The following is a 27789-nucleotide window of genomic DNA, read 5'->3' as shown; positions in this document are numbered from 1 at the left end:
AAGTTTTGTCTTGATCTCCTATTTTCACTACAAAATACGTGAGATACATTTGTTGAATGAAACTTGTAATTTCTTTTTTGCCTTTCCACTATTAACTCACCACAAATGTTAACAAAAAGATGTCTCTTGAAGCCATTTTTAAAACTGAAAGTTTGCTTTATCACCTGAAATATATTTTCCAACAAAAATATGTTTGATGATGGACAGAAACAGCATTGATGGTTGAAACAGCACTGATAGTAATTGCACGGAGCATGAGTGGCACAGATAGCTGCCAATAAACATGTAATATCTTGTTAAGTCTTGTCACACAATCTGTCAGCCAAGCTCTCCCACAATCTCATCATCTTTATCCTAAACCACCCCCCACCCTTCTCTTTAGACCACTCAACTGTTTAGCTACAAGAATGCATAGTACAAGCCAAAATTGTATATATTATATTACTTCATTATATAAAGAAAGTTTTATGTCTATTTTTTAGTACATAATTTTCTCTAAAACTTTACAAATTTTGAAATTTATGATTTGCGAAAAATTCTGACCAATGGAAAGAAATGAAAGTTATTTTCAGATTCAGTGCTAAAAAATACATAGGAATCAATTATCAAAACTTAAAAAACATTCCACAACACAAAATCATTTTCATTCTTGCTTAACCTGTTAAGCAAGAGGGAAAATCCCTAGAAATTATTTTTTTTTATTTACTAATGTTTATTTAAAGCTGGGGTAAACAATCACGTAGTGCTTAGTATTGTAAAATGAAATTCACTTAAAAAAAATCAAAGGCTGAAATCTCAAGAAAAAATAGATAGAAAATATACACAAACACAACAGAAGCAAATAGAGTAATTTGCTTTGATAAAGGAAATATGATGTTCACATCAGTAGTCTAATTTTACTGCATTTCACAATAGCATTGTAATTCAGTCTTATTCAACTAACAAACAACCCAAACAAGAAAATTAGGAAGAATGTTTTAATAATTTGTTTGATATTCATGAGGACTGAAAATTCTGCTCAATTTCTATTTAAAATTTTTCAAAATTTAAAAAGATTTAAAAACCACTACACTAATCAAGATTGATGAGTCTTTGAGCTCATCAATCTTGATTAGTGTAGTGGTTTTTATAATAAATCTTATTCTATTCTTTTCTTCTAAAGAAATAAATTTTTAGTTACTAAGTATTTTTTAAATAAATTATTTCTCTCTTGGATGACAGTAGTTTTTATAGCAACTGTTATTTCTTTTGGTACAGTACTTTCATAAATTTAAGTTAATATTTTTTCAGACTGTCGTCTGTCATCAAACTGTTCTAACTTTAATAATAGTGATATTTTTTTATAATTAGTAAAGTGAGATTCAAGTTGTACCTACAATTAAGAATATTTTTTAGAATAAATGTGGTATAAGTGTAGCAACTAACTAAAAATCATTTTATTTGATGTAAAATTGTTTTGAAGTCAGAAAACTGATGAGGAAATTAATTATTATTTTCTCTGCATTTTTTATCTTTTTCCTTTTTTTTTATTTTAATATATATATATATATATATATATATATATATATATATATATATATATATATATTATATTAAAACTAAATAAATACAAGTTGGAAGAAGTTATCACTATGGATTTTAATTATATCTCAAATTATTGTTTATAAAAGAAAAAGGAATTTAATCATAAAAAAGAAAACAGATTTTAAATTTAAAAAAAAATTATATCAACATACAGATTCCATTTTTCTAATCCATATTCTAACAACATTTTCGACTTCCATTACAGTGGCTGGATTCAGTGAAGCAGCAATCAGTGAATCATGATTACTAAGCATTTTATACAATTCTTCATTTAAATCAAATTTTACATAAGCACTAAGATTATCCTTTGTACCTTAATAAAAAATAAAAAGTATTAATTTATATATTGTGCGTGTATGTGCACATGCATATGTATAAAAATGAATAGCATAAATAAGTTATTTATATAAAATAGGAAGTGGTAATGGGAATGGTAAAGGGAAATGGTAAAGGGAAATGGGGAAGGGAAATGGGAAAAGAAAATGGGAAATAAGGAAATGGCAAAAAGGGAAAATGGAAATGGGGATGGGAAGGGGGATTGGCAAGGAGTGGGGGAAGGGGTGATGGGCGGGGGAAGGGTGGACAGGAAAGGGAGGGAAATGGAAAAAAGGAGGGAAATGGGGGATCGGGAGGGAAAAGGGGAAGGGGAGGGGAACAGGGCGAGTAATGGAAAGGGAGAAAGGGGAAGGGAAAGGGGGAAATGGAAAAAGAAATGGATGAAATGGAAAGGGAAAAGATAAAGTGGGAATGGTAAAGGGGAAAGGGTAAATTGGTATAGGAGAATGGAAAATGAGGAAATGGGGAAATAAGAGATAGGGAAAGGGATATAGGGGATATGGGAGATAGGGGAAATGGGAGAGGTTACATTTTGTGAAGTTTAATGTTCATTTTGTTAATGTTTTATCAAACTTTCAATTGGGTTCATTTAATCTATATATATATATATATATATATATACTCAAATCTAGCAATAGCGAAGCATTACCGGGTCTGCTAGTTTATAATATTTGTAATTTTTTTTTAATAATATTTATTATATTTATAATATTATAATTTATTTAATTAATATTAATTCAATTGCTATTATTTATATGGTACGACCAAACGACTTCCTTTATCTTTTGACAAATATAGAGATGACTAATAAAAATATAATTAACTTAATACAGGCAAATAGATACATACTTGTACTCCTGAAACTGTACAGAATCATGGATTAGCTAACAAATTTTCATTCTGCACTTTCAACAACAAATGTAATTAAAAAAATAATCATACAATGTGTTCTATAAATTTTTTTTATCCTCTACATATCCATGGCTAGAGCATGGTATTGATACTACTGACAAAGAAGATATTTAACAAATTAAAGGTAGGAAGATAATAATACAGACTAAAGGTGAACTTTTGGATAGAATTGATGAACTCATTACACAAAGAGATTAATTGATTATGAACAGATTTACAGTCAAAGGGGGGAGGAATCAAGGAATGATAAATATTATTAAATAATAATAAAGTATCAACCCTTTTAAAGCAATGAAATTCAACAGCTACACTTTTATTCATCCAAATACTACATTAGTAATGAACATACATTTTTCAACTGTTATTAAGGACCATATTGAGAACATAATAAAATATTACAACTTAAAAATATCCTCAAAGTAAATTTATTGTTCCCTTGTCTGATGAGTTGAAGAAGCAATATTAGATTTTAAAATTTTGTATTTAATTTTCATCTAAATAAAGTGAATTAATTTTCATATTCTAAAATATTTCACAGATACTTCACTCCCAGATTGCAAACTTTTAAGTCACAGATTGCTCTTTGGGGGTAAAACAAGCTTCAAAATTTAAATCTTTATTCTTCAAAAGAAAGCAATGACAATAACTCTAAAATACAAATGTTCTTTGAGGAAATTAGTATTCTGTCATTACTATCCTTTTACAGATTTTATTGTCATCTTCACTTGTTTAGTTGCAGGACTATTTAACTTTGGTCTGAAAAGAAACTGAAGATTTTAATATCTTTAAATAAATGTAAACTGTTCAAGCATTAGTTCACTTGTACTCTAGTAATAATTGATAGTATTTGCCAAATAATCAGCTATTCCTAATGTAGTAATACTTTTTTCTACTTGTTTCTTATATATTATAATTTTAATTAAGAGGCTGGAACCTGTATCATAGTGGGTCATTATGAAACAGATTTTCATTATGATACAGGTGTTTAACCAACCAAAGCCTACTCTTTTCAACCAATAACCAATCAAAAGCAGATATTATTATTGTTTAATGTACGAGCTGTTTTTTTTTTTACTTGATTTAGTATTTAGCAAGCGATGTTAATTTGAAAGTACACAAATAGATTTTTATAAAGCTTCTACATTGCATTGTTTATCCTTTGGTTAGTTATGTCAGATTCTGAGAAAGAAATGTCTAAACAGATTGATATTAAAGAAAAATAAAGAACCCAATGACTAATAACCCACTGCCACAAAAATCAGTAAACGTTATGTAAAATTATGTGGCCAGTTCATAAATTGGAAATAAGAACAACATAAACTCATTCTCAGAAAATGTATTGCTTGATTATTTTGAAGAATGAAGAGGAAAAAATTTAAAACACTTTCATCTGAAGAGATAAAAAAGAATTTAAATGAAGTGCCTGACAACCAGTTTCTTTTGAGAATGGTAAGTAACATTTTAATTAGTAACATTTTAAACATGCCTAGATAGGTTTATAATACATTCCACACTGTCTTTTTTTACAAAATGTTTTAATTTCAAAAATAAAATATTTCTGTGTTTTATGTTGTAAATGGTTTATTTATTTATGCATTTTAATTTTTTTAACAGGGATTATAGTGGAGGTTATATATCATTCTTTTTTAATATAAAGTTTGTTTTACAGAGCAGATGCCAATAGTCAAGTTGTTAAGAGCGGTTAAGATGCTGGGCCACTCATTAAGACCCAGCTGATGAACTCTTTTTTGAAAAAATTTACTTTTATTAATGTAATAGAAACTTACTAAATATTCATCAAATGTATTCCATGTATTCTTTCTAATCTGAGCATTCATGAAAGAATGCTCATTTCATGAAAGAATTGAATACAGTTTATTTTGTCCCAGGAAATACTGATTTTTAAAATAGCTTACCAAAAACAAGGATTGCACAACATAAAATTTAATGATTATAACAATTCTGCTTTCTTTTTAAACTATGTGAAAGGAAATGTGCGAAATGTCAGCATTAACAAAATTGGAAATGTGGGTAAGCAAATAGCTACATATCTGAATCTTCAAAATACAAACTCCTACAAAAGTCTTTTCAAAGAAGTTCTCTTAACTCTGTTGGTTAATAATGAAGGAAATATTTTGACCGTTATGACATGGGGGTACAAACTTCAGTAGTGGCTGAAGGATACATAGATGAGTCAATCAAAAATAAAATTGAAGTATCAAATAAAATACATGTTAAAAAAAAACAGTTTACTTGAATGTAAATGGCACACTACAAATGGTTAAAATTTATTTATGGAGATTGGAATTGGAATTTACTTGTAACAGTTTAGCAACACATAATATTTACATTGTCAAAAGACCAATTGCTGACATGCAATAGCTGTTTGTATTACACTATTTTATATAAGAAATAAATAAAGATATATATAACCTCTGGTTTACAGTATATATTTTTTTTTATAAAAAATATATACTGTAAACCAGAGGTCAGTAACCTTTTTGTCAGTAAGGGTGCAAAATAAATTCAAAAGTTACTGGGGGCTTATGAAAAGTTCCTGGGCGCGCACCCTATTATTACACAATAAGCAGATACATTTGCCTTAAAAAGTCAATAAAACATAACTGTTCATAACATTAAAACAATATATTCTTTTTCTTTTACAATTATTCATGATGGGTTATTTATAAAATCCATTTAACCAGTACGACACGTATTAGATAGTGAAAAGCGCGACTATCTTGGGTAATATGGTTACTAATAATACGTAATTAATAAAATATAGTATATAATAACATTCAAAGTACGTAGGGCTCAAGAATACGGTAAAATACTAAATTTATCAGAAGCGATAATTCCTACGTGCTAAATAGCAAGTGTGTCAGTGTATGAACTTTACTACTATTTATTGATAATGAGCTTGGGCAATTATATTGTCTTATATACGCGCGACGCCGATACTGTTAATGGGCTTAGTAGTTGTTTAAATATAGTGAAGGCATATAAAAATCTCATCGAGGGCGCCATGGCACCCGCGGGGGCCGCGTTGCTGACCCCTGCTGTAAACAATATATTCTATCAATAACTCAAATCAATAATCCCAATCTTTGTCAACAATAGAAAAAATACAGTATGCAACTTTCTATAATGCTATTAATACACTCTAGCGAAGTCTATAACACTCACCAAGGCTCATGTTGTAACTTACTTCGCACTCATTCATCAAAGCATAATTTTATAGGAACACACACATTGTAATTTAATTTAAATAGTTAAATAAATAATTTTAATAATTAAATATTGTAATTTAATTTTCAATAGTTATGCAGTTTTAGGTAAGATTTCATAAGAAAGCTACCTACTGTAATGGGTACATGATTCGACTTCGGGAAAATTTCGACATATCTTTGCGTTTCACATCCCCCGAGCTCAAACCACAGTCAGTTCAAAAATTTATATATATATATATATATATATATATATATATATATATAAATGGACTCATATATATCCACTTTATAGTGGACACGATAACTGCCGTAATTTTTTAATCACTTTCAAATTGATACACAAAATATAACGACGACACAAAATCTCGGTAGAGTTCGTTAATTGGCAAAATCGGACCATGTGGGTGGAAATGGGGGCCTATTTCGAAAAAAACAAATATCGCTATAACTTTATTATTAAGTAAAGTATCAAATTCGTTTAAAGTTCCTACTACTCTTTAGATAAGGGCCTAAAATTTATTTCAGTAAAGTTGTTTTATATCACCAACCATTGTCTCAGGGAGTGGAAAAAATGGGGTTTTGAAGATAAAAAAATTATACCTCCCTTAATAGGCAAGTATCGAATCGGTTCAAAGTGGTCGTTTGGTCCTATAAACATTACGTTAAACTTTTGTCTGATACAGTTTTTGACATGACCAACCCTTTCGGCAAAGGATGACCGAAATATTGCTGGAATTGTATATGGGGCTTGTCATATGCTAAACATGTGAAACTTTTATCACATCCAACCATTGTCGTATTGAGTAAATTTCATTTTTTTTTAATTTTAAGGTGGATATCTTTTTTATTCCCTACTTAGCAAGGCGGTGAAATCTACCTACGCCTTCCGGGGTGCCGAAAGGGATTTTTTTTCGTTCTTTAGAGATTCCTGACAAATTGTGAATTGAGATTCACTTATACTTAATTTTTTGGGGATTAGTAATTATTTTTAATTCGTTTTGGATTGTGATTACTTAAATTTTAGATTACCATATTTATTCGAGTACCCCCCCACACCCGAATAAGCCCCGCACCTCGATTTTCCGGACCGAAAATCTAAAAAAAAATCGAGTATATACCGGTATTTTAAAATGCAACAGATGTAATAAAAAAATACGAAAATATTCAGAAAGTAAAGCATTTAATTCGTTCATTTAAATTACAATATTAATATTACATTAATAATTAATTATCGTAAGTACTAGTTTAGTTCAGAATCAGTAGGTCAGTAAAATGAAAAGAAAGTATCATGTTGAAAAGGATCATTTCAATACACTTTTTCATATGGGATTTTATTTTTAATTAATCACTGTCACTGTCAATATCTATAGAAGAGTTACCGGTAGTCTCCACGTTGCTCTGCCAAAGATGATCGTCTTCACTACCATCAAGTTCATTAGATATTCCGCATTTTTTTAAACTTTTCCTTACTAATTCCGTGTTAATACCTTCCCAAGGATATTTTATCCAAACACAAATAAGGTTATAATCTGGACGTTTGATTCTTCCTGTAGGCGTGAGAAAGAAATTTTCATTAGCCATCCATTTACTGACATCTAGCGGTTGCAATAGAGATGTCAATCCGCCTGGAATTATTACTTGGTCTGTCCTACCCATTTTTAAAATGTTTTTCACTTTATCAGTCATATGCCCCCAATAACTATCCATTACTAGTATTTTTTGACAAATCATTTGGTGCAAAAAATCGTGTTATTCATCCACGGCTTGCTTTAAAATCAACTTCATTCAATGATTTAGCGATTTCACGAGCATATGATTAACGCATTTCTGTCGTGACAGCATAACCGCATTTCCTTTTTTCCATAACAAAGTCGTACAATTTTTTTTCTATGTCTGTGTACTTTGGTTTTAAGCCACAAAAAGCCCTTTTTGTGCCTTTACCAGTGCCTTTCACCAGAAGTTGTTTCTTCTTACGCCAGTCTCAATGCAGCTTTCATCTACGTCAAATTTTTTTCCGGCCGCCCGATTTCCAATTTTTTCAGCCTCTTCTATAACGCGAAGTTTTTCATTTACTGTAAAAGATCGTAACGCTGTCCTTTTGTACTCATTTTAATGCCGTAATTAAAATAAATCACCGTATTAAACTTTGCAAGACAAACTAAACAGATAAAATGCATACAACCGTCCACATATACAAACAGTACAATGACTATGACGAATAGACAAGACGACGATGGGTAACTGATACTGTAACTGTAGTGTCATTAGAACCGGATGCAGCCTATACAGAATGAATCAGTTTTATAAAAATACCGTCACTTCGTTCCTATCTATAATATGAACAGGATGTTAATAATTAAGGATGTATTCTGTATAATCAGGATGTAATGTTAATATAATTAGGCATCCGGTATTGATAAACGAAAGCCTAATGTAATTATATTTATGTGATTGAATTTAGGTACTAAAGAAAACGTTTACATAAATTATCCCGGCTAAAGGCTATGTTTCAAGTAAGCCCCGCACCCTTATTTTTCTATCCAATTCCAAGAAAAAAAGTGCGGGGAGTACTCGAATAAATACAGTATATTTAATTATTTTTATTCGTATAATTAATAAATAATTCTCTTCAAAAATTGCCAAGAGTTAGCATTGTTAAAGGTTTTTAAATTATAATATTTGTTTAGTTTTTAATTATATACTCTTTATTATGTATAAATGAATTATATAGTAAGAATCTATGTATATGTATTGTATTGTTTGCTGACTATGTCGGGAAAAATACAAAAAAAAGCGTATTTAGGTAAAAATATCTTGTTTTATGTTTTACGTACAATAAGTTTGTTATATGAGCAATAAAGCAATAAATCAATAAAACTGTTAGAGAAAACTAGTAGAGAATTTAATTCTGAACAAAATATTATAAGATAAGTTGAATAAAACAAAGAAAAGTTAGAAAAATTAGAATTTTATTTAGAAACAGTATATTTGTCAGAAAAATACTTATTTAATTTAAACAAAACCAAATTATTTTTTGGTGATCTGAGAAATTCGTAAAAACAAAAGTTACTGCTAAATATTTCTGTTAAAAATTTTTAAAACTGAAAATTACACAATTTGAAAATAAAAATAATAAAATTTTACGTAGATAATATTTTTCTTAATGACAAAAAAAAAAATTTGAAAAATTATTATTGGTTACCAGATCACTTTGGCTACCAAACCTCTCACCCTAACATTTACTTCCCTATCGGTCCTTTTAAACAGAAAGTTACCCCCCAGCCCAGATATATATTATTTAGTTTTTTTACGTTTATATGTTGCTTTATAATTGTATTTGATGATTTTGTAAATATTTGTATGTTTTTACATGTTTTTTTGTGTCCAAATCTGGTACACTTGTGCCGGGGATATTGTAAACAAATATTTGATCTTCTGGACCCATGTGTACGATATGTGGACCAATTATTAACATGAATTTTGACTGCAATAACATGTAAATATAGCTGAGCACAATAGAGAAAATCACTTCTACGTAACTATTGTAATTTTATAATGAAAAAAACATTACACATATTTCTTATCAGGATATCCACAACAGTTTGTAGTAACACATTTACTATTTTTTACGACATTGTTCCGCCCGTATGTTGCATAAAGTGATAACATATGGAACAGCGTACTCTTTGTTTAACAATTGTTAATCTATGTTTACCCTGCCCAACAGTTTTTTTTATTCATTTCCAAGAGCTACAAGACTTATATAACAACCTATATCAACTTTTTCCCAGTTACACGTTTATAAGCGATGCTTGCATTTATGATACAAAAGACATTAATGAACGTTTTTTACTGGTTATATTCCAAAGTGAAGGGCGGCTTTCCTATAAGGTGTGTCACCGTTCAGAAGTATTTGGTTGTAATCCTTGATGAGAAACTTCAAGGAGCACACCTTCAATTTGTCGCAAGGAAGGCTAAAGATGCTTTCTTTGGTGTTCATAGATTCATCCATCCCAATTGGAGTTGAATTTTCGTACCATGCGAATTCTTTACAAAGGTGTCTCTGAGGCCATAATATTGTACGCTGCGCCCGTCTGGGCTCATCGTATGCAATTTCAGTGTTACAGGGAGATATTTTATTGCGAGCCCAGCGTCTTCTGTTAGCTGTTGTCGGGAGCTAGGGAACTCTCTCGCGAGAGGCAGTCTCTGTGAGGCCGGCACAAAACCAATTGATAACCTAGCTAAGGAACGTAACAAGCGTTGTATTTCTAAGAAGAAGACCTTCTTATTCCTGCGCGTATGCGAGAGATTGAATACAAAGGTTTTGAATCTTGGCAAGTTAGATGGAATGAATCTTCTACCGGTTGATACACGCTTGGTATATTCCCAGATGTTAGAGGTTTGCGAGCGATTAGGTGAGTTTCCCTCAATCGGTATATAACACAATTTCTCTCGGAACAGGTTCCTTTGGGGAAAGTTTGGCTAGGTTTGGTTTGGTTGATTCGGGCTTCTGCCCGGAAACCACCGGGTTGGTCTAGTGGTGAACGCGTCTTCCCAAATCAACTGATTTGGAAGTCGAGAGTTCCAGCGTTCAAGTCCTGGTAAAGCCAGTTATTTTTACACGGATTTGAATACTAGATCGTGGATACCGGTGTTCTTTGGTGGTTGGGTTTCAATTAACCACACATCTCAGGAATGGTCGAACTGAGAATGTACAAGACTACACTTCATTTACACTCATACATATCATCCTCATTTATCCTCTGAAGAATTATCTAAACGGTAGTTACCGGAGGCTAAACGGGAAAAAGAAAAAAGGGTCTCTGCCCGGACTGTAGGGTCGATGATACTGTGAACCATATGTCCTTTATGTTTGTCACCGGTACGAGGCTGAACGTACCAAAATTGTTAGGGAGCTTGAGAGAGTACTTATTTCTGGATCTAAGGGTCTATTTGAAGGCTCTCAGAGAATGGACCATAATGGCTGGCTTCCTCAGTTTCCTCGTACTGCGCAGATCAGCTGACGGGGTATAGAGGTAGAGTAGTACCCCGGGTGGCTAGGGCTCCGCCTGCTCTGTTGATTGGCCGGAGGTAGGCGTATTGGCATCGATCTTCATTTAGTTTGAAGTATGTTTTTGAAGTAGTAGCAGAATTGCTGTCGGCGGAATGCTGATTGCACTACCAATGAGGTGGTAGTCCGTGTAGCCGAGAAGTGTAGCGCCATCTTGACGAGGGTAATTTATTATGTGATGAAGTAAATGTCACACGGGACTCTGCGATGGAGCTGAGCGGAAGAAAGAGGTCTGTCCTGCAATCCGCGGTAGACCAGACAACAGTCCGTAGTTACAGTTTAGTTAAAGGCTTAGAAATGATCATGTTAAGATCACCAAGGTGAAAATTCCGCTGTTGCGATCAACATTTTTGTAGTGTGCATTATTACTGATATAAACTCGTATATCTCGTTTATGAGACATTTACAGTCACTCGTAGCTTGTTAAAGTATAGGAGTAGGCACGGGAGTCGTTCTTCCGTGAGCTCGGTTAGCTAGTTCAGAGGGTAACGATGTAGGTTAGAAGAGAGAAGATGTCCGAAAGAAGCCTACAGCGAAGGCCAAGGCTGAGTTAAAATCCTCAGATGTAAATGTCTACAGAGGCATTTTCATTGGTGGCATCCCAACTGTGGTCTGGCTGATGACTATGGGATGTAATCAGTTAGAGGGTCAAAAGACGATCTCCGTTAAAGCCCATCAGAGTTAGGAACCGAGAGGGGTGGTGTGGCGACCGGAATCATCCGAGGTGTGTGTCTTCCCCTACGGGGGTTGGGATGGTTATATTCTAGTACTCTGTGATTTCCGAATTATTCTTCCACATTTACCATATCTGAAACATGTCTGGTTGTCAGAAAAAGTATATCCCTGCGGATCCTTCCATTTTTCAAACTATAACGTTTGAGTTGCTTTGTAAAGCCTTGACCTTACTTCCTTGAAGTTTTGCGTTGACTACCGGTACAGATAGATATTTTCTTGATTTTCTAGCTGTTCCGGTAAGGTGCGTCTCTCTTTAATCAGCTTATGTGCCAACTCAAGAGAAGTATAAAAGTTGTCTGTGTATAATTCACGTCCACATTGAAGAAATGAGACAACAAATTTATTACAACTTCTTGCGTAACAGGCCGACCAGTTGGCATAGTTTTCCATTTTCTAGCATAAAGAAAAGTACGACAGGTGAGGCCACCTTTACCACACAACTTAAAAAGTTTCAAACTATATTTGTGTCTCTTTCCTTTGATATACTGACAAAATCTTATCCCGGAAGGGTGTAACAGTTCCATCCGTCAATTCATAGGTAATTAGTTGCTGGGTGTATATGAATCGCTGAATATTTAGTTCACTGTGTCAATGAACCCCTGAAGTTTAAATAAACGGTAATGCGCTGGACATTCTTCATTAGAAAAATGTACCATGCTCAGTAAGGACTCGAATCGATTCCTAGACATGCCACATAATTTCACAATTTCATTTGCATACAACATATTTGTAGACCATTATTTTTTTGTTGATTGTTTATTAATTTTCATCCACATGAGCAAATCAAAAAATATTTTTATTCTTTCATATCTATATCATACACCATTTAGCTACAATGTAGTGTTCATATACAGTATCATTCAAGATACTTTGGATTATTTTCTGAAGAGCATAATCGTTTGTCTCTTTTACAGTTTTATTTAGTAATTCATTAGACACAAATAAGGACAAAATATTCAACGGTTCATCTCCTGTAGGTTTTGATAGAAATGTTGGGTGAAATCCAGTAACATTAGGTAGAAGAGAAGAACCCACCGGGGGTTGGTCTAGTGGTTAACGCGTCTTCCCAAATCAGCTGATTTGGAAGTCGAAAGTTACAGCGTTCAAGTCCTAGTAAAGCCAGATATTTTTACATGGATTTGAATACTAGATCGTGGATACCGGTGTTCTTTGGTGGTTGGGTTTCAATTAACCACACATCTCAGGAATGGTCGAACTGAGAATGTACAAGACTTAATTTACACTCATACATATCATCCTCATTCATCCTCTGAAGAATTATCTAAAAGGTAGTTACCGGAGGCTAAACAGGAAAAAGAAGAAGGTAGAAGAGAAGAAAAGACATATAATGTTCCGTTGATAAACTGATTGATGGTTTGGTTTAGCTGTTCGTTGGAATTTCCAGGAATGATAAAAATATCACTACTGTGCAATGTTTCAGTAACAGATTGAGTAAATGTTGATGGCCTATCCTCAGTTTCACTTTCGATCACTGACACTAGAGTAGGATTAATACTATTACACTTTTTGGCAAGATGTTAATAAATTCACTAGAATCTAAGGAATCTGTTTCATAATCATCCCAATTTGCATTCTCGTCGGTATTGTCAATAGATTCATCACGACTCTAAACAATGTATAATATCTTCGACTGACATAGAATGCATTATATTATTACGATCAATAAAATACACTACGCTGATTATTTTTAAAAAATTAAAAGTTATTTTTCATCTGAATTATTTTATAAGAGACTGTAAAGACAGAGTATATATGTATTTATTTTTTATTTTTTTATCTTCAGTCATTTGATTGGTTGGATGCAGTTCACCAAGATTGCCAATCTAGTGCCAGTTGTTTCATTTCGGTATACCCCCTACATCCCTAAAAATTTGTTTTAAATATTTCAAACGTTGCCAGCCTAAAAAATTTTTCTCATCTACCTGTCCCTCTTAACATCAACGCGACTATTCCAGGACGCCTTAATATGTGGCCCATAAGTCTGTTCCTTCTTTTACTATATTTTTCCAAATACTTTCTTCATGAATTTTCCGCAACTTCATTTGTCACTTTATCCACCCATCTGATTTTTAACATTCACCTATAGCACGACATTTCAAAAGCTTCTAATCTTTTCTTCTCAGGTACTCCGATCGTCAAAGTTTCACTTCCATATAAAGCTATGCTCCAAACATATACTTTCAAAAATCTTTTCCTGACGTTGAAATTCATTTTTGATTTGAACAAATTATATTTCTGACTGAAGGCTCATTTCGCCTGTGCTATTAGGCATTTTATATCGCTCCTGCTTCATCCATCTTTAGTAATTCTACTTTCCAAATAACAAAATTCTTCCTCCTCCATAATCCTTTCTCTTCCTATTTTTATATTCAATGATTCATCTACATTATTTCTACATTTCATTACTTTCGTTTTGTTCTTGTTTATTTTCATGCGGTAGTTCTTGCGTAGGACTTCATCCATACCGTTCATTGTATCTTCTAAATTTTTTTACTCTCAGCTAGAATTACTATATCATCAGCACATAGTAGCACCTTATTTCTTCACCTTGTACTATTACTCCGGATATAAATTCTCCTTTAACATCATTAACTGCTAGTTCTATACAAAGATTAAAAAGTAACGGCGACAGGGAGGGAACATTCTTATACGATTCTCTTTTTTACTACAGCTTCTTCCTTATGTTCTTCAGTTAATACTGTTGCTGTTTGGTTCCTGTAAATGTTAGCAATTCTTCTATCTCAGTATTTGAACTCTGATTTTTTTTAAATGCTTAACATTTTATTCCAGTCTACGTTATCGAATGCCTTTTCTAGGTCTATAAATGCCAAGTATGTTGGTTTGTTTTTCTTTAATCTTCCTTCTACTATTAATCTGAGGCCTAAAATAACTTCCCTTGTCCCTATACTTTTCCTGAAACCAAATTGGTCTTCTCCTAACACTTCTTCCATTCTCCTCTCAATTTTTTAAGATTTTTGATGCATGACTAGTTAAGCTAATTGTTCTGTATTCATCACATTTATCTGCTCCTGTTTTCTTTGCTATCATGACTGTAACACTCTTTTTGAAGTCTGCTTCCCCTTTTTCGAAAATATTACACAAGAGATTGTATATATCTATCGCTTCCCCACCTGCACTGCGCAGTAATTCTGCAGGTATTCAGTCTTTTTCAGGAGCCTTTCTACTATTCAAACCTTTTAATACTCTCTTAAATTTATATCCTAGTATTGTTTCTCCCTTCTTCCTCTTCTTCCTCTGTAACACCATTTTCTAATTCATTTCCTCCGTATAACTCTTCAATATATTCCATCCACCTATTGATCTTTCCTTTTGTATTATAAATCTGTGTACCATCTTTGTTTAACACATTATTAGATTTAATTTATGTACCACAAATGTTTCCTTAACTTTCCTGCATGCTTCGTTTATTTTACCAATGATCATTTCTCTTTCCACTTCTCAGCACTTTCCTTTAATCCACTTTCTTTCGCTAGTTTTCACTTCCTGTTTATAGTATTTCTTGATTGCCGATACTTCCTTTTACTTTCTTCATCATTAGCATTCTTATATTTTCTACGTTCATCCATCAGCTGCAATATATCCTCTGATTTCCAAGGTCTACCAGTTCTCTTTGTTCCGCCTAAGTTCGCTTCTGCTGAATTAAGAATTTCCTTTTCAACATTCTCCTGTTCTTCATCTACATTTTCTACCTTATATTTTTTACTCAGACTTCTTGCGATGTCCTCCTCAAAAATCTTCTTTACCACCTCTTCCTCAAGCTTCTCTAAATTCCACCGATTCATCTGACATCTCTTTAGGTTTTTAAACCCCAATCTACATTTCATTATCACCAAATTATGGTCGATATCAATGTCTGCTCCAGGGCAAGCTTTGCGGTCAACGAGTTGATTTCTAAATCTTTGCTTAACCATGATATAATCTATCCAATACCTTGCAGTATCACCTGGCTTTTTCCATGTGTATGTTCTTCTATTATGATTTTTAAACTGGGTGTTGGCAATTACTAAATTATACTTCGTGCAAAACTCGTGCAAAAGTCGGTCCCTTCTTTCATTCCTTTTGCCCAGCCCGTATTCACCCACAATATTTACTTCCTTGTCTTTTCCAATGCAATCTCTATTATTAAATTTTCATCCCCTTTTATGTGTTATTTGCTTCGTCAATTTCTTCGTATACACATACTCTACCTCATCAACATTATAGGCATTTGTAGTCATACAGATGTTAACAATCGTTGTCAGCTTAAGTTTAGATTTTGTCCTTATTACAATGATTTTGTCGCTATGCATTTTGAAATAATCTACTCTCTTCCCTATTTTCTTGTTCATTACGAAACCTACTCCTGCGTGCCCCTTATTTGAAGCTGTGTTATTCTAAAATCACCTGACCAAAAGTAGTTTTCCTCTTCCCACTGAAACTCGCTAATTCTAACTGCATCTACATTTAATCTATCCATTTCCCTCTTTAAATTTTCTAACCTACCAACCTTTTTTAGATTTCTAAGATTCCACGCTCCGACTAGTAGAATGTTATTTTTTAATTTCCTGGTGACCCCTTCCTTAGTAGTCCCCACCCGGAGATCCTAACGGGGGTCTAGTTTACCTCTGGAATATTTTACAAAGGAAGGTGCCTCCATCTTTGTTACATGAAAATGCAGAGAGTTACATTTTCTAGGAAAAAAAGCGGCTGTAGTTTTGCATTGCTTTCAGCTGCGCAGTACTCAGAAGATTCAGTGATGTTGTTGTGGCCGTTAAAGTCCTTCTGACCTTCGCCCTTAGCAACTACTAAAAGACCGGCTACTCTGTATCACTGAGCACTCAAGCCCCCTTCCCATCGGCAAGGTCTCATGATTCATAGCGGGAGTATAAATGTATACGTAAAGAGTATATATACACTAAACACAAAGAAAATTGTAATTTCCTTTACACTTTACCCATCCTACAAACAGCTGGTTTAGGAAGCGAATTTCCAATATGTTACAATATTGCCAATCTAACCCAATGGGATTTCCTTATCACTGTAGCCCAGTACAACATGTTATCTGCATTACAATTGCAGTCTATCTGCAAAATATAAAAAAGATGAAGAGTTCAAGTCATTACATTGTGTCCAAAAATTGTAGTAGCATGGGCTGGGGGAAAACTGAGTTATGTCCAGTAGTTGTACACATGGGCTGTGGAGAAAAATTATTGTGTTCAAATGTAAACCAAAAACCAGATTCTTTTTTGGTGATGTGTAAAATTCGTAAAAACAAATTTTAATGTTAAAAATTGCTGTTAAAAAAATTTAAAAAACTGGAAATTACACAACTGGAAAATAAAAATATTTAGATAATATTTTTCTTAATGACAAAAATAAATAAATTATTTGAAAAATTATTATTTCAAAGTTGGCAATAAAGATAACAGGTGACTAATAATTCGCACTACTGTACTGGTGTTTAAATCATTCTGTAAGATACATTAAGTATATCGGGTATTGGGAAATGTCGTTAGCGATGGTTTTCTGTGAATTTTAGTTTGAATGTTATCAGTTTGCCATTGAAGAAATTCCGTATATAATTATAAGAGAGATGTTCGCTAATACGGTATTCATTTTGGGTGTGTAATTGTGATGCTACTACTGCTGCATAATAACGTTTTCCGAATCGTAGGGATTCCAGATCCCAAAACATTTTCAATATTTGGGAAAAGGGTTCACTGCCTAGTATTCATACCAGCTTATGAACGATCTGTCCAACACGACGCTGTTATTGATTTAATTATTATCGATGCAGTTTAGTGCAGTCCAGGCGTCATAACATGACGTCCTTCTAAGCAGATAGGAGTTGTATTCGATGGTTTTGAGCACATTTAAACAAAACAAGTTTTATCGTTTTCATTAAGAGTCAGTTAAACATCTACACCTAGGAGACAATCCTCTTCGCTTAGAGTTCTGCAACTGGTAAAATACAGATCGACATCTCTACAACTGTTTTGTTTACCAATGAGGCAAATTTCACTCGAGTTTGTGTCTAACAACTTACACAATGAGCGTACATAGGCAGAAGTAAATACTCATGAAACGGCAGAAGTCAATTTTCAGCAAAGATTTAGCGTCAATGTATTGTACGGCTTTCTTCACAATCAGCTGTTTGGGCCGTTCATGTTACCTGGCCGCTTAAATGCTGAGGTTTACTTGCACATTCTTCAAGAAGAATTGCTGCAGCTGCTTGAAGATGTTCCTCTAGCACTGAGACGCAACGTATAGGTTCCAGCACGATGGCGTACCTCCCGACTTCTCTTGTGTGGTTTCCACTCACTTAAATCTTTTATTTTCCTGAGAAACGGATCGGTCGTAGAGGTCCACGTTTCTGGCCACCAAGATTGCCTGATCTAACACCAGATTTTTGCATCTGGGGATGGATGAAAATATGAAACAAAAATGCAATCTCGTAAGGAATTAATTGTCCGCATTATAGAACTTAAGACTCCACAGCCCTTAAGAACTAAAAAGAACAATAGAAGCAGTACAGATGCGTGCCAAGATATGTATTGAAAATGGAGGACTCCTTTTTGAATATTTATTATAAACTGGAACGTATAATGCACATTAGTCTAGAGTACTGTTTCTAAATAAAATTGAGTTTTTCTAAGTTTTATTTAACTTACACCATTTTGTTTAAAATTAAATCTGCAAGTTTTCCTTAAACGTTTTATGTTATTTTTTTACCCATTTAACAAAGTTATTGTACGTCAAACATAAAAAACAAGATTTCTTACCCAATTTATTGGTTTTCACTCCAGATTTCTCAAAACCTACTGCAGATATAGATCTGGGACCAATTTTGTTCGATACTTTAGGCCAGAAATCACTTATCTGACCCTTAATTAACATCCTAAAAATGTTAGTAGGACCTCACTTTACCGGGGTAGCTGAATACCGGGGTAGCCGTAACTCGCAAAGTAGCATTTTAGGGCATATGTTTGTTTGTACTTTTTCCATTATGTTCACGAGTAGAATAGTTTATGAAAGTCCCGGAAGAACTTCGTGGTACACCTGCAAATATACAGTGTCCCATGAAGAAACGAAGAAACTTTCCGGACATGTTCTACTGGTGAAAATAATTAAAACAGTTCTTGAAAATAGGTCTGGAAATGCTTTGTTTTCGAGTTACAGCTAGCGAACGATTTTGCCCGGATTTCAGCTCTTCTAATAAAAAGAAGCCCTACTGTAATTTAAGGGACCCAAATTAAGGTGTAAAGTTGGTGATTTCTTATGTAATTTGAGTATGGAATGAAGATAAAACAGGTCATAGAACTGTAACTCCAATAATTTTTAAGGTACCAGACGTAAAACACAAAATTCGGTGTCGAAAAAGAAGTTTTTTTAGGTTTGTAGTACAATAGCTTTGTTAAGTGACTATAAATGCGGAATATTTAATAACATAACTTGTAGAAGGTTTACTTCATACAGCTAATAAAATGTAAATAAAAAACTTTTCCAGAAAAAACGGACGAAAAATTGTATTATTCTTTCTGTTCCTAATAAACATTCTTTTTAAATATTATTTTAAAACATTCCTTGGTGTTTCAGCATTTATTAATGGAAGGGTCATTTCAACGTGTTTGTTTTCTGTTGAACGCCAAGTAAATCATCGTGTTAAATGATGAACATCGTGTGATTCAGCATATTCAGCGTAGCACAGGCTTTAGTATAAGGCAAATTTCATGTCATGTTGACTGATTAGTCAAAAAATAAGTGTTGCTCACACCTACGGAAAGAAAATCTTTATCCTTTCCGCCTGCATAAGGTTCAAAATTTGCGGCCAACAGATTACCCCCAGCAGATAAACTTGTGTCGCTGGCTTCTAGAAACGCTAACAAGGTAAATTCATTACAAATAATTTACCAGCACGATGGTGCAACAACACGTTTTTCTTTAGTAGCTAAAAATCACTTGAATGCTAATTTTTTAAACTAAATTAGACGTGGTGGACCAATCAATTGGACAACATGATCAGTTGACTTAATGCCGCTAGATTATTTCATTTGGGGCTATATAAAAACGATAATACTAAAATACAACAAATAGTTAATACTAAAAAAGAGTTACTCATTAAAATATGAAGTTCTATTGAATTTATACGAAAAGATCCTGAGATAAAACCAAAAGCCACCAGAAATATTTTACGCCGGGTAGAGTGCTGTGTACATTGTAAAGGTGGGAATTTCGAACAATTACTGTAACTGAGATTTATTATTTTGTTACCGTTTATCATTTTTTTGCATTTATAAATGCTTTTGTTTTGCTATATTAAGAATAATGTTTATTAGGTACAGAAAGAGTAATACGATTTTCTGTTTATTTTTCTTCTGTTTTGCTTCAATAAAAAACAGATTTTTAAAAGTTTTTATTGGGTGTATTTACATTAATTTTCTTAGAATTAGATTCTCTACAAGTTTTGTCACAAAATTTTCCTCATTTATTAGTTATTTAACAAAGCTATTGTACTATAAACCTACAAAACCAAAAATTACAGAATTAAAATATTTAATCATTTAATTAAAAATACAGAGTACCATCAATTTACACGTAATTTTTTACACGATTTCAGTTATACGCGTAAACAGTACACATGTGCAGTACATATTTTGATTGTGATGTTGATATCCACATATTTATCATTACATTTATCCTGTACTAACAAGAAATGCCTTAGCTCTCCAGCTGAGGGGTGCGTCGGCAGTCCAGAAGAGGGAGTTGGTGTGTCTCAATGAAGCTGGGGGAGATCCCGATGGGAAGCCCCTTGGAGGGGGCGTAACAGAGAGAGCAGAGACTGCTTCCACGACACTCCGAGACGAATACGCAGTGCCTAACGGCGGGCGCCAGTGCTCTTGGGAGGAGGATCGGTGAAAGAGGAGTTTTAATCAGTAGGGTGCAGGTATACACACGCTCATTAGTAACATCTAGAGGAACATGTGCGAGTCCGACACTATCCCATTTTAGGGGCGTGCGTAAATTGCATTTATCAGACTCGCCGAGAAAAAAAGAAAAATAAGTACCTTATTATAGCAATGAAAAATAAGTACCTTATTATAGCAATGAAAATAAGTACCTTTTATGATATATTTAAAAAGCTCTCGAAGAGGGCTTGTTACTACAGTTAAGAAAAAGTCCAAAATCCAAATGTTTTGGGATTTTGGACATTTTTAGTCAAGTCGATTGCAATCAAAAGGGGAGGTGCACAACTAAATGTTTACAACAGTCCTAAATCCAAAATTTCAGCATTTTACTGCTAATCGTTTTTTGAGTTATGCTAGATAAGTACATACATACGTACAGACGTAACTAGTCAAAATGGATTCAGGGATGATCAAAATGGATATTTCCATTGAAATCTGAAAACCAAATTTTTTTACAATCACAATGTTTCCTTTACTTTGTACAATGAAGTAAAAAGACTTAGTTGTGATAAAAATTATATCAAATTCTGATGTAAAACTTACTTTAAGAAGAACCTAGATGATATGATCTAAAACTATGAATGTATTCCAGACCTGCCTTCAACAATCATGTGAGGTAGGATGCAAACAACCATGGAGGTTGCCATTTCCAAGTTACTACAGTATTGCCTCTTGTGCAATCCACTTAGTTTTGCAAACCTCAACTACCAGTAAAACATATCAGGGAATTATCAAAGTCTTTTCCTTAATTTCATTTATGAATCATACCTAATTTTGTAGATATTAGGTAATATTATACTACATAATTTTAAAAGTATTTTAATATTAACCTAAAGAATTTCGTCACTCCCCAAATCGACCTTACGAGCCTAGTATTAAATATTAAAACATAATAAAGTTAAAAATGAGATACAAAGTATAATGATGCTAGTGGAAAGTTAAAAATGAGATACAAAGTGTAATGATGCTAGTGGAGGGAGGATGACCTTATGTTAATATAAAAAGAAGAACAGCTGCTAAGTGTTTCCCATCACTTTATATTATATCATTTCAGTTTAAACCAGTGTCAGAAAAACATATCTAAATCTGATCACTTTCATCTTCTCTTGGTATCATAGTCATGTTATGATAAATGTATTAAAAAAAGTTACTTATTTATCATAGGTCTAATAATGTTTCATTTTATAAAGTTATGAGAAGTTATATAGGAGGTGGTATACTTTTACCCAAAGGGGATGATCACTGCACTATCAGCTCCTTGATGTGAAAAGAAAAAAATTCTTTTCTCAATCTTTTAGAAATGTAGGAAAATGATTGGTACAGATATTATATTACATAATTCAAACATTTATTTCATCCAGCAGAGTGTAAGAAATTTTAATTATACCAATACAGGTTTTCAATGTATTTGTGGTTTGTTGAAAATATTCATTTATTCATTATTTAATGGGATGATGAACTAGTCCACATATGTTTTTTATCAATTTCATGACAAAATGTTTAAATGGTTCTTCCTGAAAACAATAATTTGGTTTTTTAGCTGCTTTAACCTAACATTCATTTTCAGAAATAGCTTTTTTAGATAATGTGTTTTTCTTGTTGATTTTACTGCATTGTTATTTATGATCTAAAAAAGTGATAAAACAACTTAAACCACTTAAATCATAAAAAAATATTAAAATAAGCACCAATTTACTTAATTTTGATTTTCATGAGGTAAGCATATTCATCTCTGTACAACAAAGGTAAAAAATTCAATCAAACCACATTTACTTTATTGAGGAACTGTTAAAAATACAAATACCAATCTTTGCATATAACATTCATCAAATTATTATAATATAAATTTAATTTTTACACTTTACAGTATTTATTTTATAGTTTATTGATGTTTTGTACACTGTGTATACAGTGGGTTCGAAAAGTTAATTATACACCTATAAAAACTGATTATATGTTGAGGGACTGTATCCCATGCGCTGTGAGTTGAGTAATGTTTTCTGCAAAGTTGGTAATCCTGTGTTGTGTGCAGTTTGCTTCTATGAGACAGACCTTAAGATGAGAAGGTATTTGATTGTTTGTTGTTCATCATGTGTTTGTTACCTTTGAACAATTGCAATTGTCTCTGTCCCAGAACAGTGAATATGTCTCGTTGAATAAATGTTCTGTGAGCATGGTGAATACTCACAAATAGTGAAAGCCAGTTTACTGATAGATTTTCAGATACACCAGTTTCTAATCAACATAGTGTAAGAGCTATAATTGAGAAATTTAGGGAAACGTGATCAGTAAAGGACCATGAGCAAAGTGATAAAGCATCAGTACTGAATGAAGTTTGTAAGAACCTCAGTCTCATCTAAAGTGAAAGCGGTTGTGGAAAGTGAATTCAGAACTGTGAATGGCAGATTCAGTAACAGTTTCTGGCAGACAAGTTATTGAGGAAACATTCACAACCTGCAGGAACTTGAACTGCTACTAATGATTTCACCAAGAGCATTTCTCATGAAGAGGTTATGAGAGTTTTTGTTAGCAAGTTAATGTATAATTATTTTTTAAATGTACTGTATTTACTGTTTAATCTAATAGACCCTGTAAAAAATAAAATAATCATATTGCAGATACAAAGCAAATAATTATTTACTATTATTCACAAACCACTACTCACTTTTCATGTAATGAACAAAATTTCTGATATCATATATGAAGCTGTTAATAATTTCTTTACCACCAAGTTGTTTATTCAAAGCTCCCCAGTTGGTATTAGCTTGAAGCACAGGATAGCAAACACTTGTAATAAAATTGTACAAGGCACAAACAACATTAGGGTAGTCATTATCAACATGTATTGAAGCATAACAATATTCCTACAAAAAAAAAAAATATATTATCACTGTGAAGAATATCTTCCACTTACCAAAAATAATACTTTGCGAATCAAAGAAGCTAAATTATCAATATTTTATTAGTTGTATTAAGACAAATCATGAAGTACAATTATTCTTTTGATCATTTGTCAAATGGCAGTATGCTCATTCTACTGAAACAACTGTGGTTCTGAGACACCTGAGGTGAAAATTCACTGTGCATTTAAGACCTAAGAACTCTGATGATACATTCTTCTAAACTTGCAAAAACGTAACAAAAAAGTACAGTTTCAAGAATTAATTGCTGATGAATTATTTTTTAGTAACTTCAAACTAATTTTATACATATTTAATATCGTACAAGATAATTCAGAGAGAAGCGAGTGATAAATCTTTAAGTTGAATTGTATCTCCATTAAAAATCACTTCAAGAAATCTTCAAAATCATCTTATTATCAAAATATTATTGGGTTATATCTTATTTTTATAATTTATTTTAAAGTGGACTTAATTATTTTGATTCAATTCATATTCCATGTAAAAGTAAAACACTGTGTTTCAATACTTAGAAATTAGCCATATTTAATTGTAAAATAATATGTGAAATTTTAGCAGTCTCTTAGTTCATTCGTTGTCTATAAGAAGTAAACATATAGGTACTTGGAGTAAACATATAGGTACTTGGAGTACAATAAATTCGTCAAGCAAAACCCCTTTTCGGTCCCAACAAACAGTAGTCATACGCTCGCTTCTTTGCTAAATGTTCTGGTTTCAACTTCTTCGGTATGGGAGATGATGAATTCTGCCATCTTATAGACCACTGCTTTGTATCGAAGTTCAAATAGGAAATATGGGTTTCATTTTCAGTAACAATGTGATTGAATATTCATCACCTTCCTTTTTGTAAAAAGAAAAAAAATTCCCATTCTACAGAAAGTTTTCCTGTGTTCGTGCGCCCGCGAGTACAATTGTTTATAGTGAGGTATTGATATCGCTCAAACTACAAACAATTGTAAGATTTCTAGAAACTCAGAAATTATATTAGTACTCTTCAAGTAGCGTTTCTTTATAATGGCTAATAATGTTTCACTGCTACCGGTTGGTACTGACTGAAAAACACTAGCTATTGTCCATTTCAGTTCCACTGAATATCCATTTGCCATCAAAAATTCTCCCCCAGTTATATTTCTGATGGGCAATTTTTGCCTCAATCTTAATTTTACCTACTCCTCCAAATTTTACCTGGGAACGACTACTGAACTGAAAAAGTACAAATTTCTCTTACATAAGAACATAGTCTAAACACATTCATGGTGATATTCCAATTTTGTTGCACAATAAATCCTGACATGGAGACTTCAAAATTATCCAAAAAGTCACTAATCGATAAATTTTTAGTTTTGTTAAATTATTTTTGATATATTGTGTACCTTTAAACTGTGTTATTCTCTTCTTTCATTGTTTTGTAATTTTTCTTTTATATATACCTACTATTTTCAGCTTTTTGTTATAATGAAAAATGTTATTTTTCTCCTAAATACATTGATTTCCACAATCTGACACTGTTTGGATTCAAGAAGAACCCCACGATTGTACAGAAATGTAAGCAACTGTTCATCATTTTCCAACAATATAACAAACTAAAACAATGTTAATTCATAACCAGCACAAGTAAAAGCCTGAACATAGAACTGCATGCAATCATATCGGAAACTGAATGGAACAGCGACAAATCTGATAAAATGACTTGAATTGAGGTCGAACAAATGAATTTGTAGGTGAATATATATCAATATAAAAGTAATTGCAGGTGATGCCATGAATTGTATACAATATTAGAATATAGTGTACTTAAGACAATAACTTATATATAACTTTTATTTTATTTACCTTTTATGTATCTTTTATTTAACATAGAAGAACAAATGTCTGTATGATCAAAAGTGCAGTATAGTAGTTGTACAGTTAAAAAAATAAATCATATTAATAATGTCTCCATCGCACAATAAGAGGGGAAAACTTATAAGTTAATTGAGTGATGCAGAAAAAGAAACTGGATACTGGATATGCTTGACAAATTATTAAAAAGCAATCATAACTCCTTAAAAAGCAAGTTAAAATGAAAGGCCTAAGAAGAAACAAGAGGCAACAGATGTTGTATTGGAGTAGTATTAGAATGCACAAAAATATGGGTGATAAATTGGGTGTTAAGAATATTCTAATGGGACTAATTTTCAAGTGGAGAAGAATAGAAGAGTATATGGAGATACTTGTATATGGTTGTATACAACCATATACAAGTATATGGTTGTATTTCTGATATGACCAGAAGTATAATGACTGTAGATGGGATATCAAAGAACAAGCTTAGTATTCCAGGTTTACTAGAGTAAGTGAAAAGTGAAGTAATTTCCTTTGTCTTCTTAAGTAAACTTGTTATGCTGATAAGTTTGCATATGTTGTACTGTAATAAGGTATCATATGACAAGAAGATTAACTAGAATGGAGCATTTACAAGTGTTACATGACATTCTAATTAGTAGTTTATGAAAAGAAAGGATAACAGATGTAAAAGTAATTTCAAGTGTAAGTTTAGATGGAACCTAAGATTGCTGTTTGGAGACTTCAGAGTACAATAAAAGTGATAAAAGCCACTTTGAAAGCTTTGAAAATGTACTGCACAATTAAAAAAGGAATAAGAAGTTACTTTATAAGAAAGATAAAACGTAGAAAAATAAAAGGAGCAAATGAAACAGCCTAGCATATCTTCAGAAATAAAGTTATACAGATATTGATTGATGTTAAAGTTTTTTATATTATTACTTAAAAGAGATGATCATAATTTACTTGAGTAATGACATCAGAGGATGGAAAAGAGTAAGTTTGAATTATTACAGGGACTGTATTTACAGGGACTATTTACAATAATACTGTACTATATTAAAGTAAGATTGAAAAGAAAAGGAAGCAAGAAAATAAATCACAATTGCATCACAACTAGAAAAAAAAAAATATTGGAGTGAAGATCAAAGATCAATCAAAATTATGATAAAAGATAAATTAAGCAGTGTCAGGTAAATTGACAATGAAAAAGGTATTAGTTCATATGAAATACTGGAAATTTGTTTAAAATTTAACATCAAAATTGATGGAAAATTTATGGTAGTTTAAAAAAAGTTGAACATTTAGTAGTATACTCCAGCTTTTAACCGACTTTAAACTTGAGCTTTTAACTAAAATGTTTTTTTAAAGATAATATTAAGCATAATAATTAATTGTATGGTCTTAATATAATTGTAGGTACACAGCTATAATAATAGGTAACCATTTTTACCTACGCTAAATGTTATTGAAATAGACTAAGAAAACAAATTTTGCTCCAAAAACTGTTTATAAAAATTATGCTTAAAATCTAAACATAATTTATAAGTTTTATCACAATAAAATATTTTACCTCATAAACTTGTTTCACTTCAGCATTAAAATTATTACGTGTTCTATAAACAATTACACAAATTCCATTCAGTGGTATATGAGGTGCATTTTTTACATCAACTACAGTCACTCTCTTCACTGATTGTGACTTTGGCATGAGATGAGATCTTCCTGATTCTAAACAATGATAAAAAAAGTTTAAACGATTATCATTTCAAACATTGTAACATTACGGTAAGGTATACTAAGACTGTAACAGATTAGATTGTTTGTTAGGAACAATAATTATAATTGCTTTAGGTCACCTGACATGCCAGGGTGGCGTATTCCACCCTGCTGTATGGTGTGGAGCTGTGGGTAGGTGCAGTTAGGTATGCCAGATACCACGGCAGACTGGAGGCATAGTACAGGAGGTGCTGCCTCAGGTTAATGTCGGCATACCGGACAGTCTCTAAAGAAGCTGCAGAGGTTAGCGGGTCACCTTCCAATCTACTTTATGATATCGTTGCGGAGGAGATTGACGGAACGGGGACGACTTTGCCACATATGGGTAAAAAACGGCTAGCCAATAACATAGAAGAAGAAGACCTAATAGACGATTGGCAGAAGCGATGGGACCGGTCCACGAAGGGACG

The 27789-nt window shown here is 32.5% G+C and overlaps 1 protein-coding gene across 1 annotated transcript in view; it reads right to left on the bottom strand.

Moving 5' to 3' along the window:
- The window catches only part of kl-3 (dynein heavy chain 8, axonemal kl-3), a 744292-nt gene that overhangs the window by 699197 nt on the left and 17306 nt on the right, over nt 1-27789 (bottom strand). Inside the window, exons 4-6 of the mRNA XM_075354364.1 lie at nt 27174-27331; nt 23521-23719; nt 1737-1897 (exon numbers count right to left, since the gene is read on the bottom strand). Of these exons, the coding sequence (XP_075210479.1) occupies nt 1737-1897; nt 23521-23719; nt 27174-27331 (518 nt within the window). The remainder of the gene's footprint in view (nt 1-1736; nt 1898-23520; nt 23720-27173; nt 27332-27789) is intronic.

Source organism: Lycorma delicatula, chromosome 1 (assembly GCF_047948215.1).
Source record: "Lycorma delicatula isolate Av1 chromosome 1, ASM4794821v1, whole genome shotgun sequence".
Lineage (NCBI taxonomy): Eukaryota > Metazoa > Arthropoda > Insecta > Hemiptera > Fulgoridae > Lycorma > Lycorma delicatula.
This window is presented reverse-complemented; position numbering and strand designations above follow the sequence as displayed.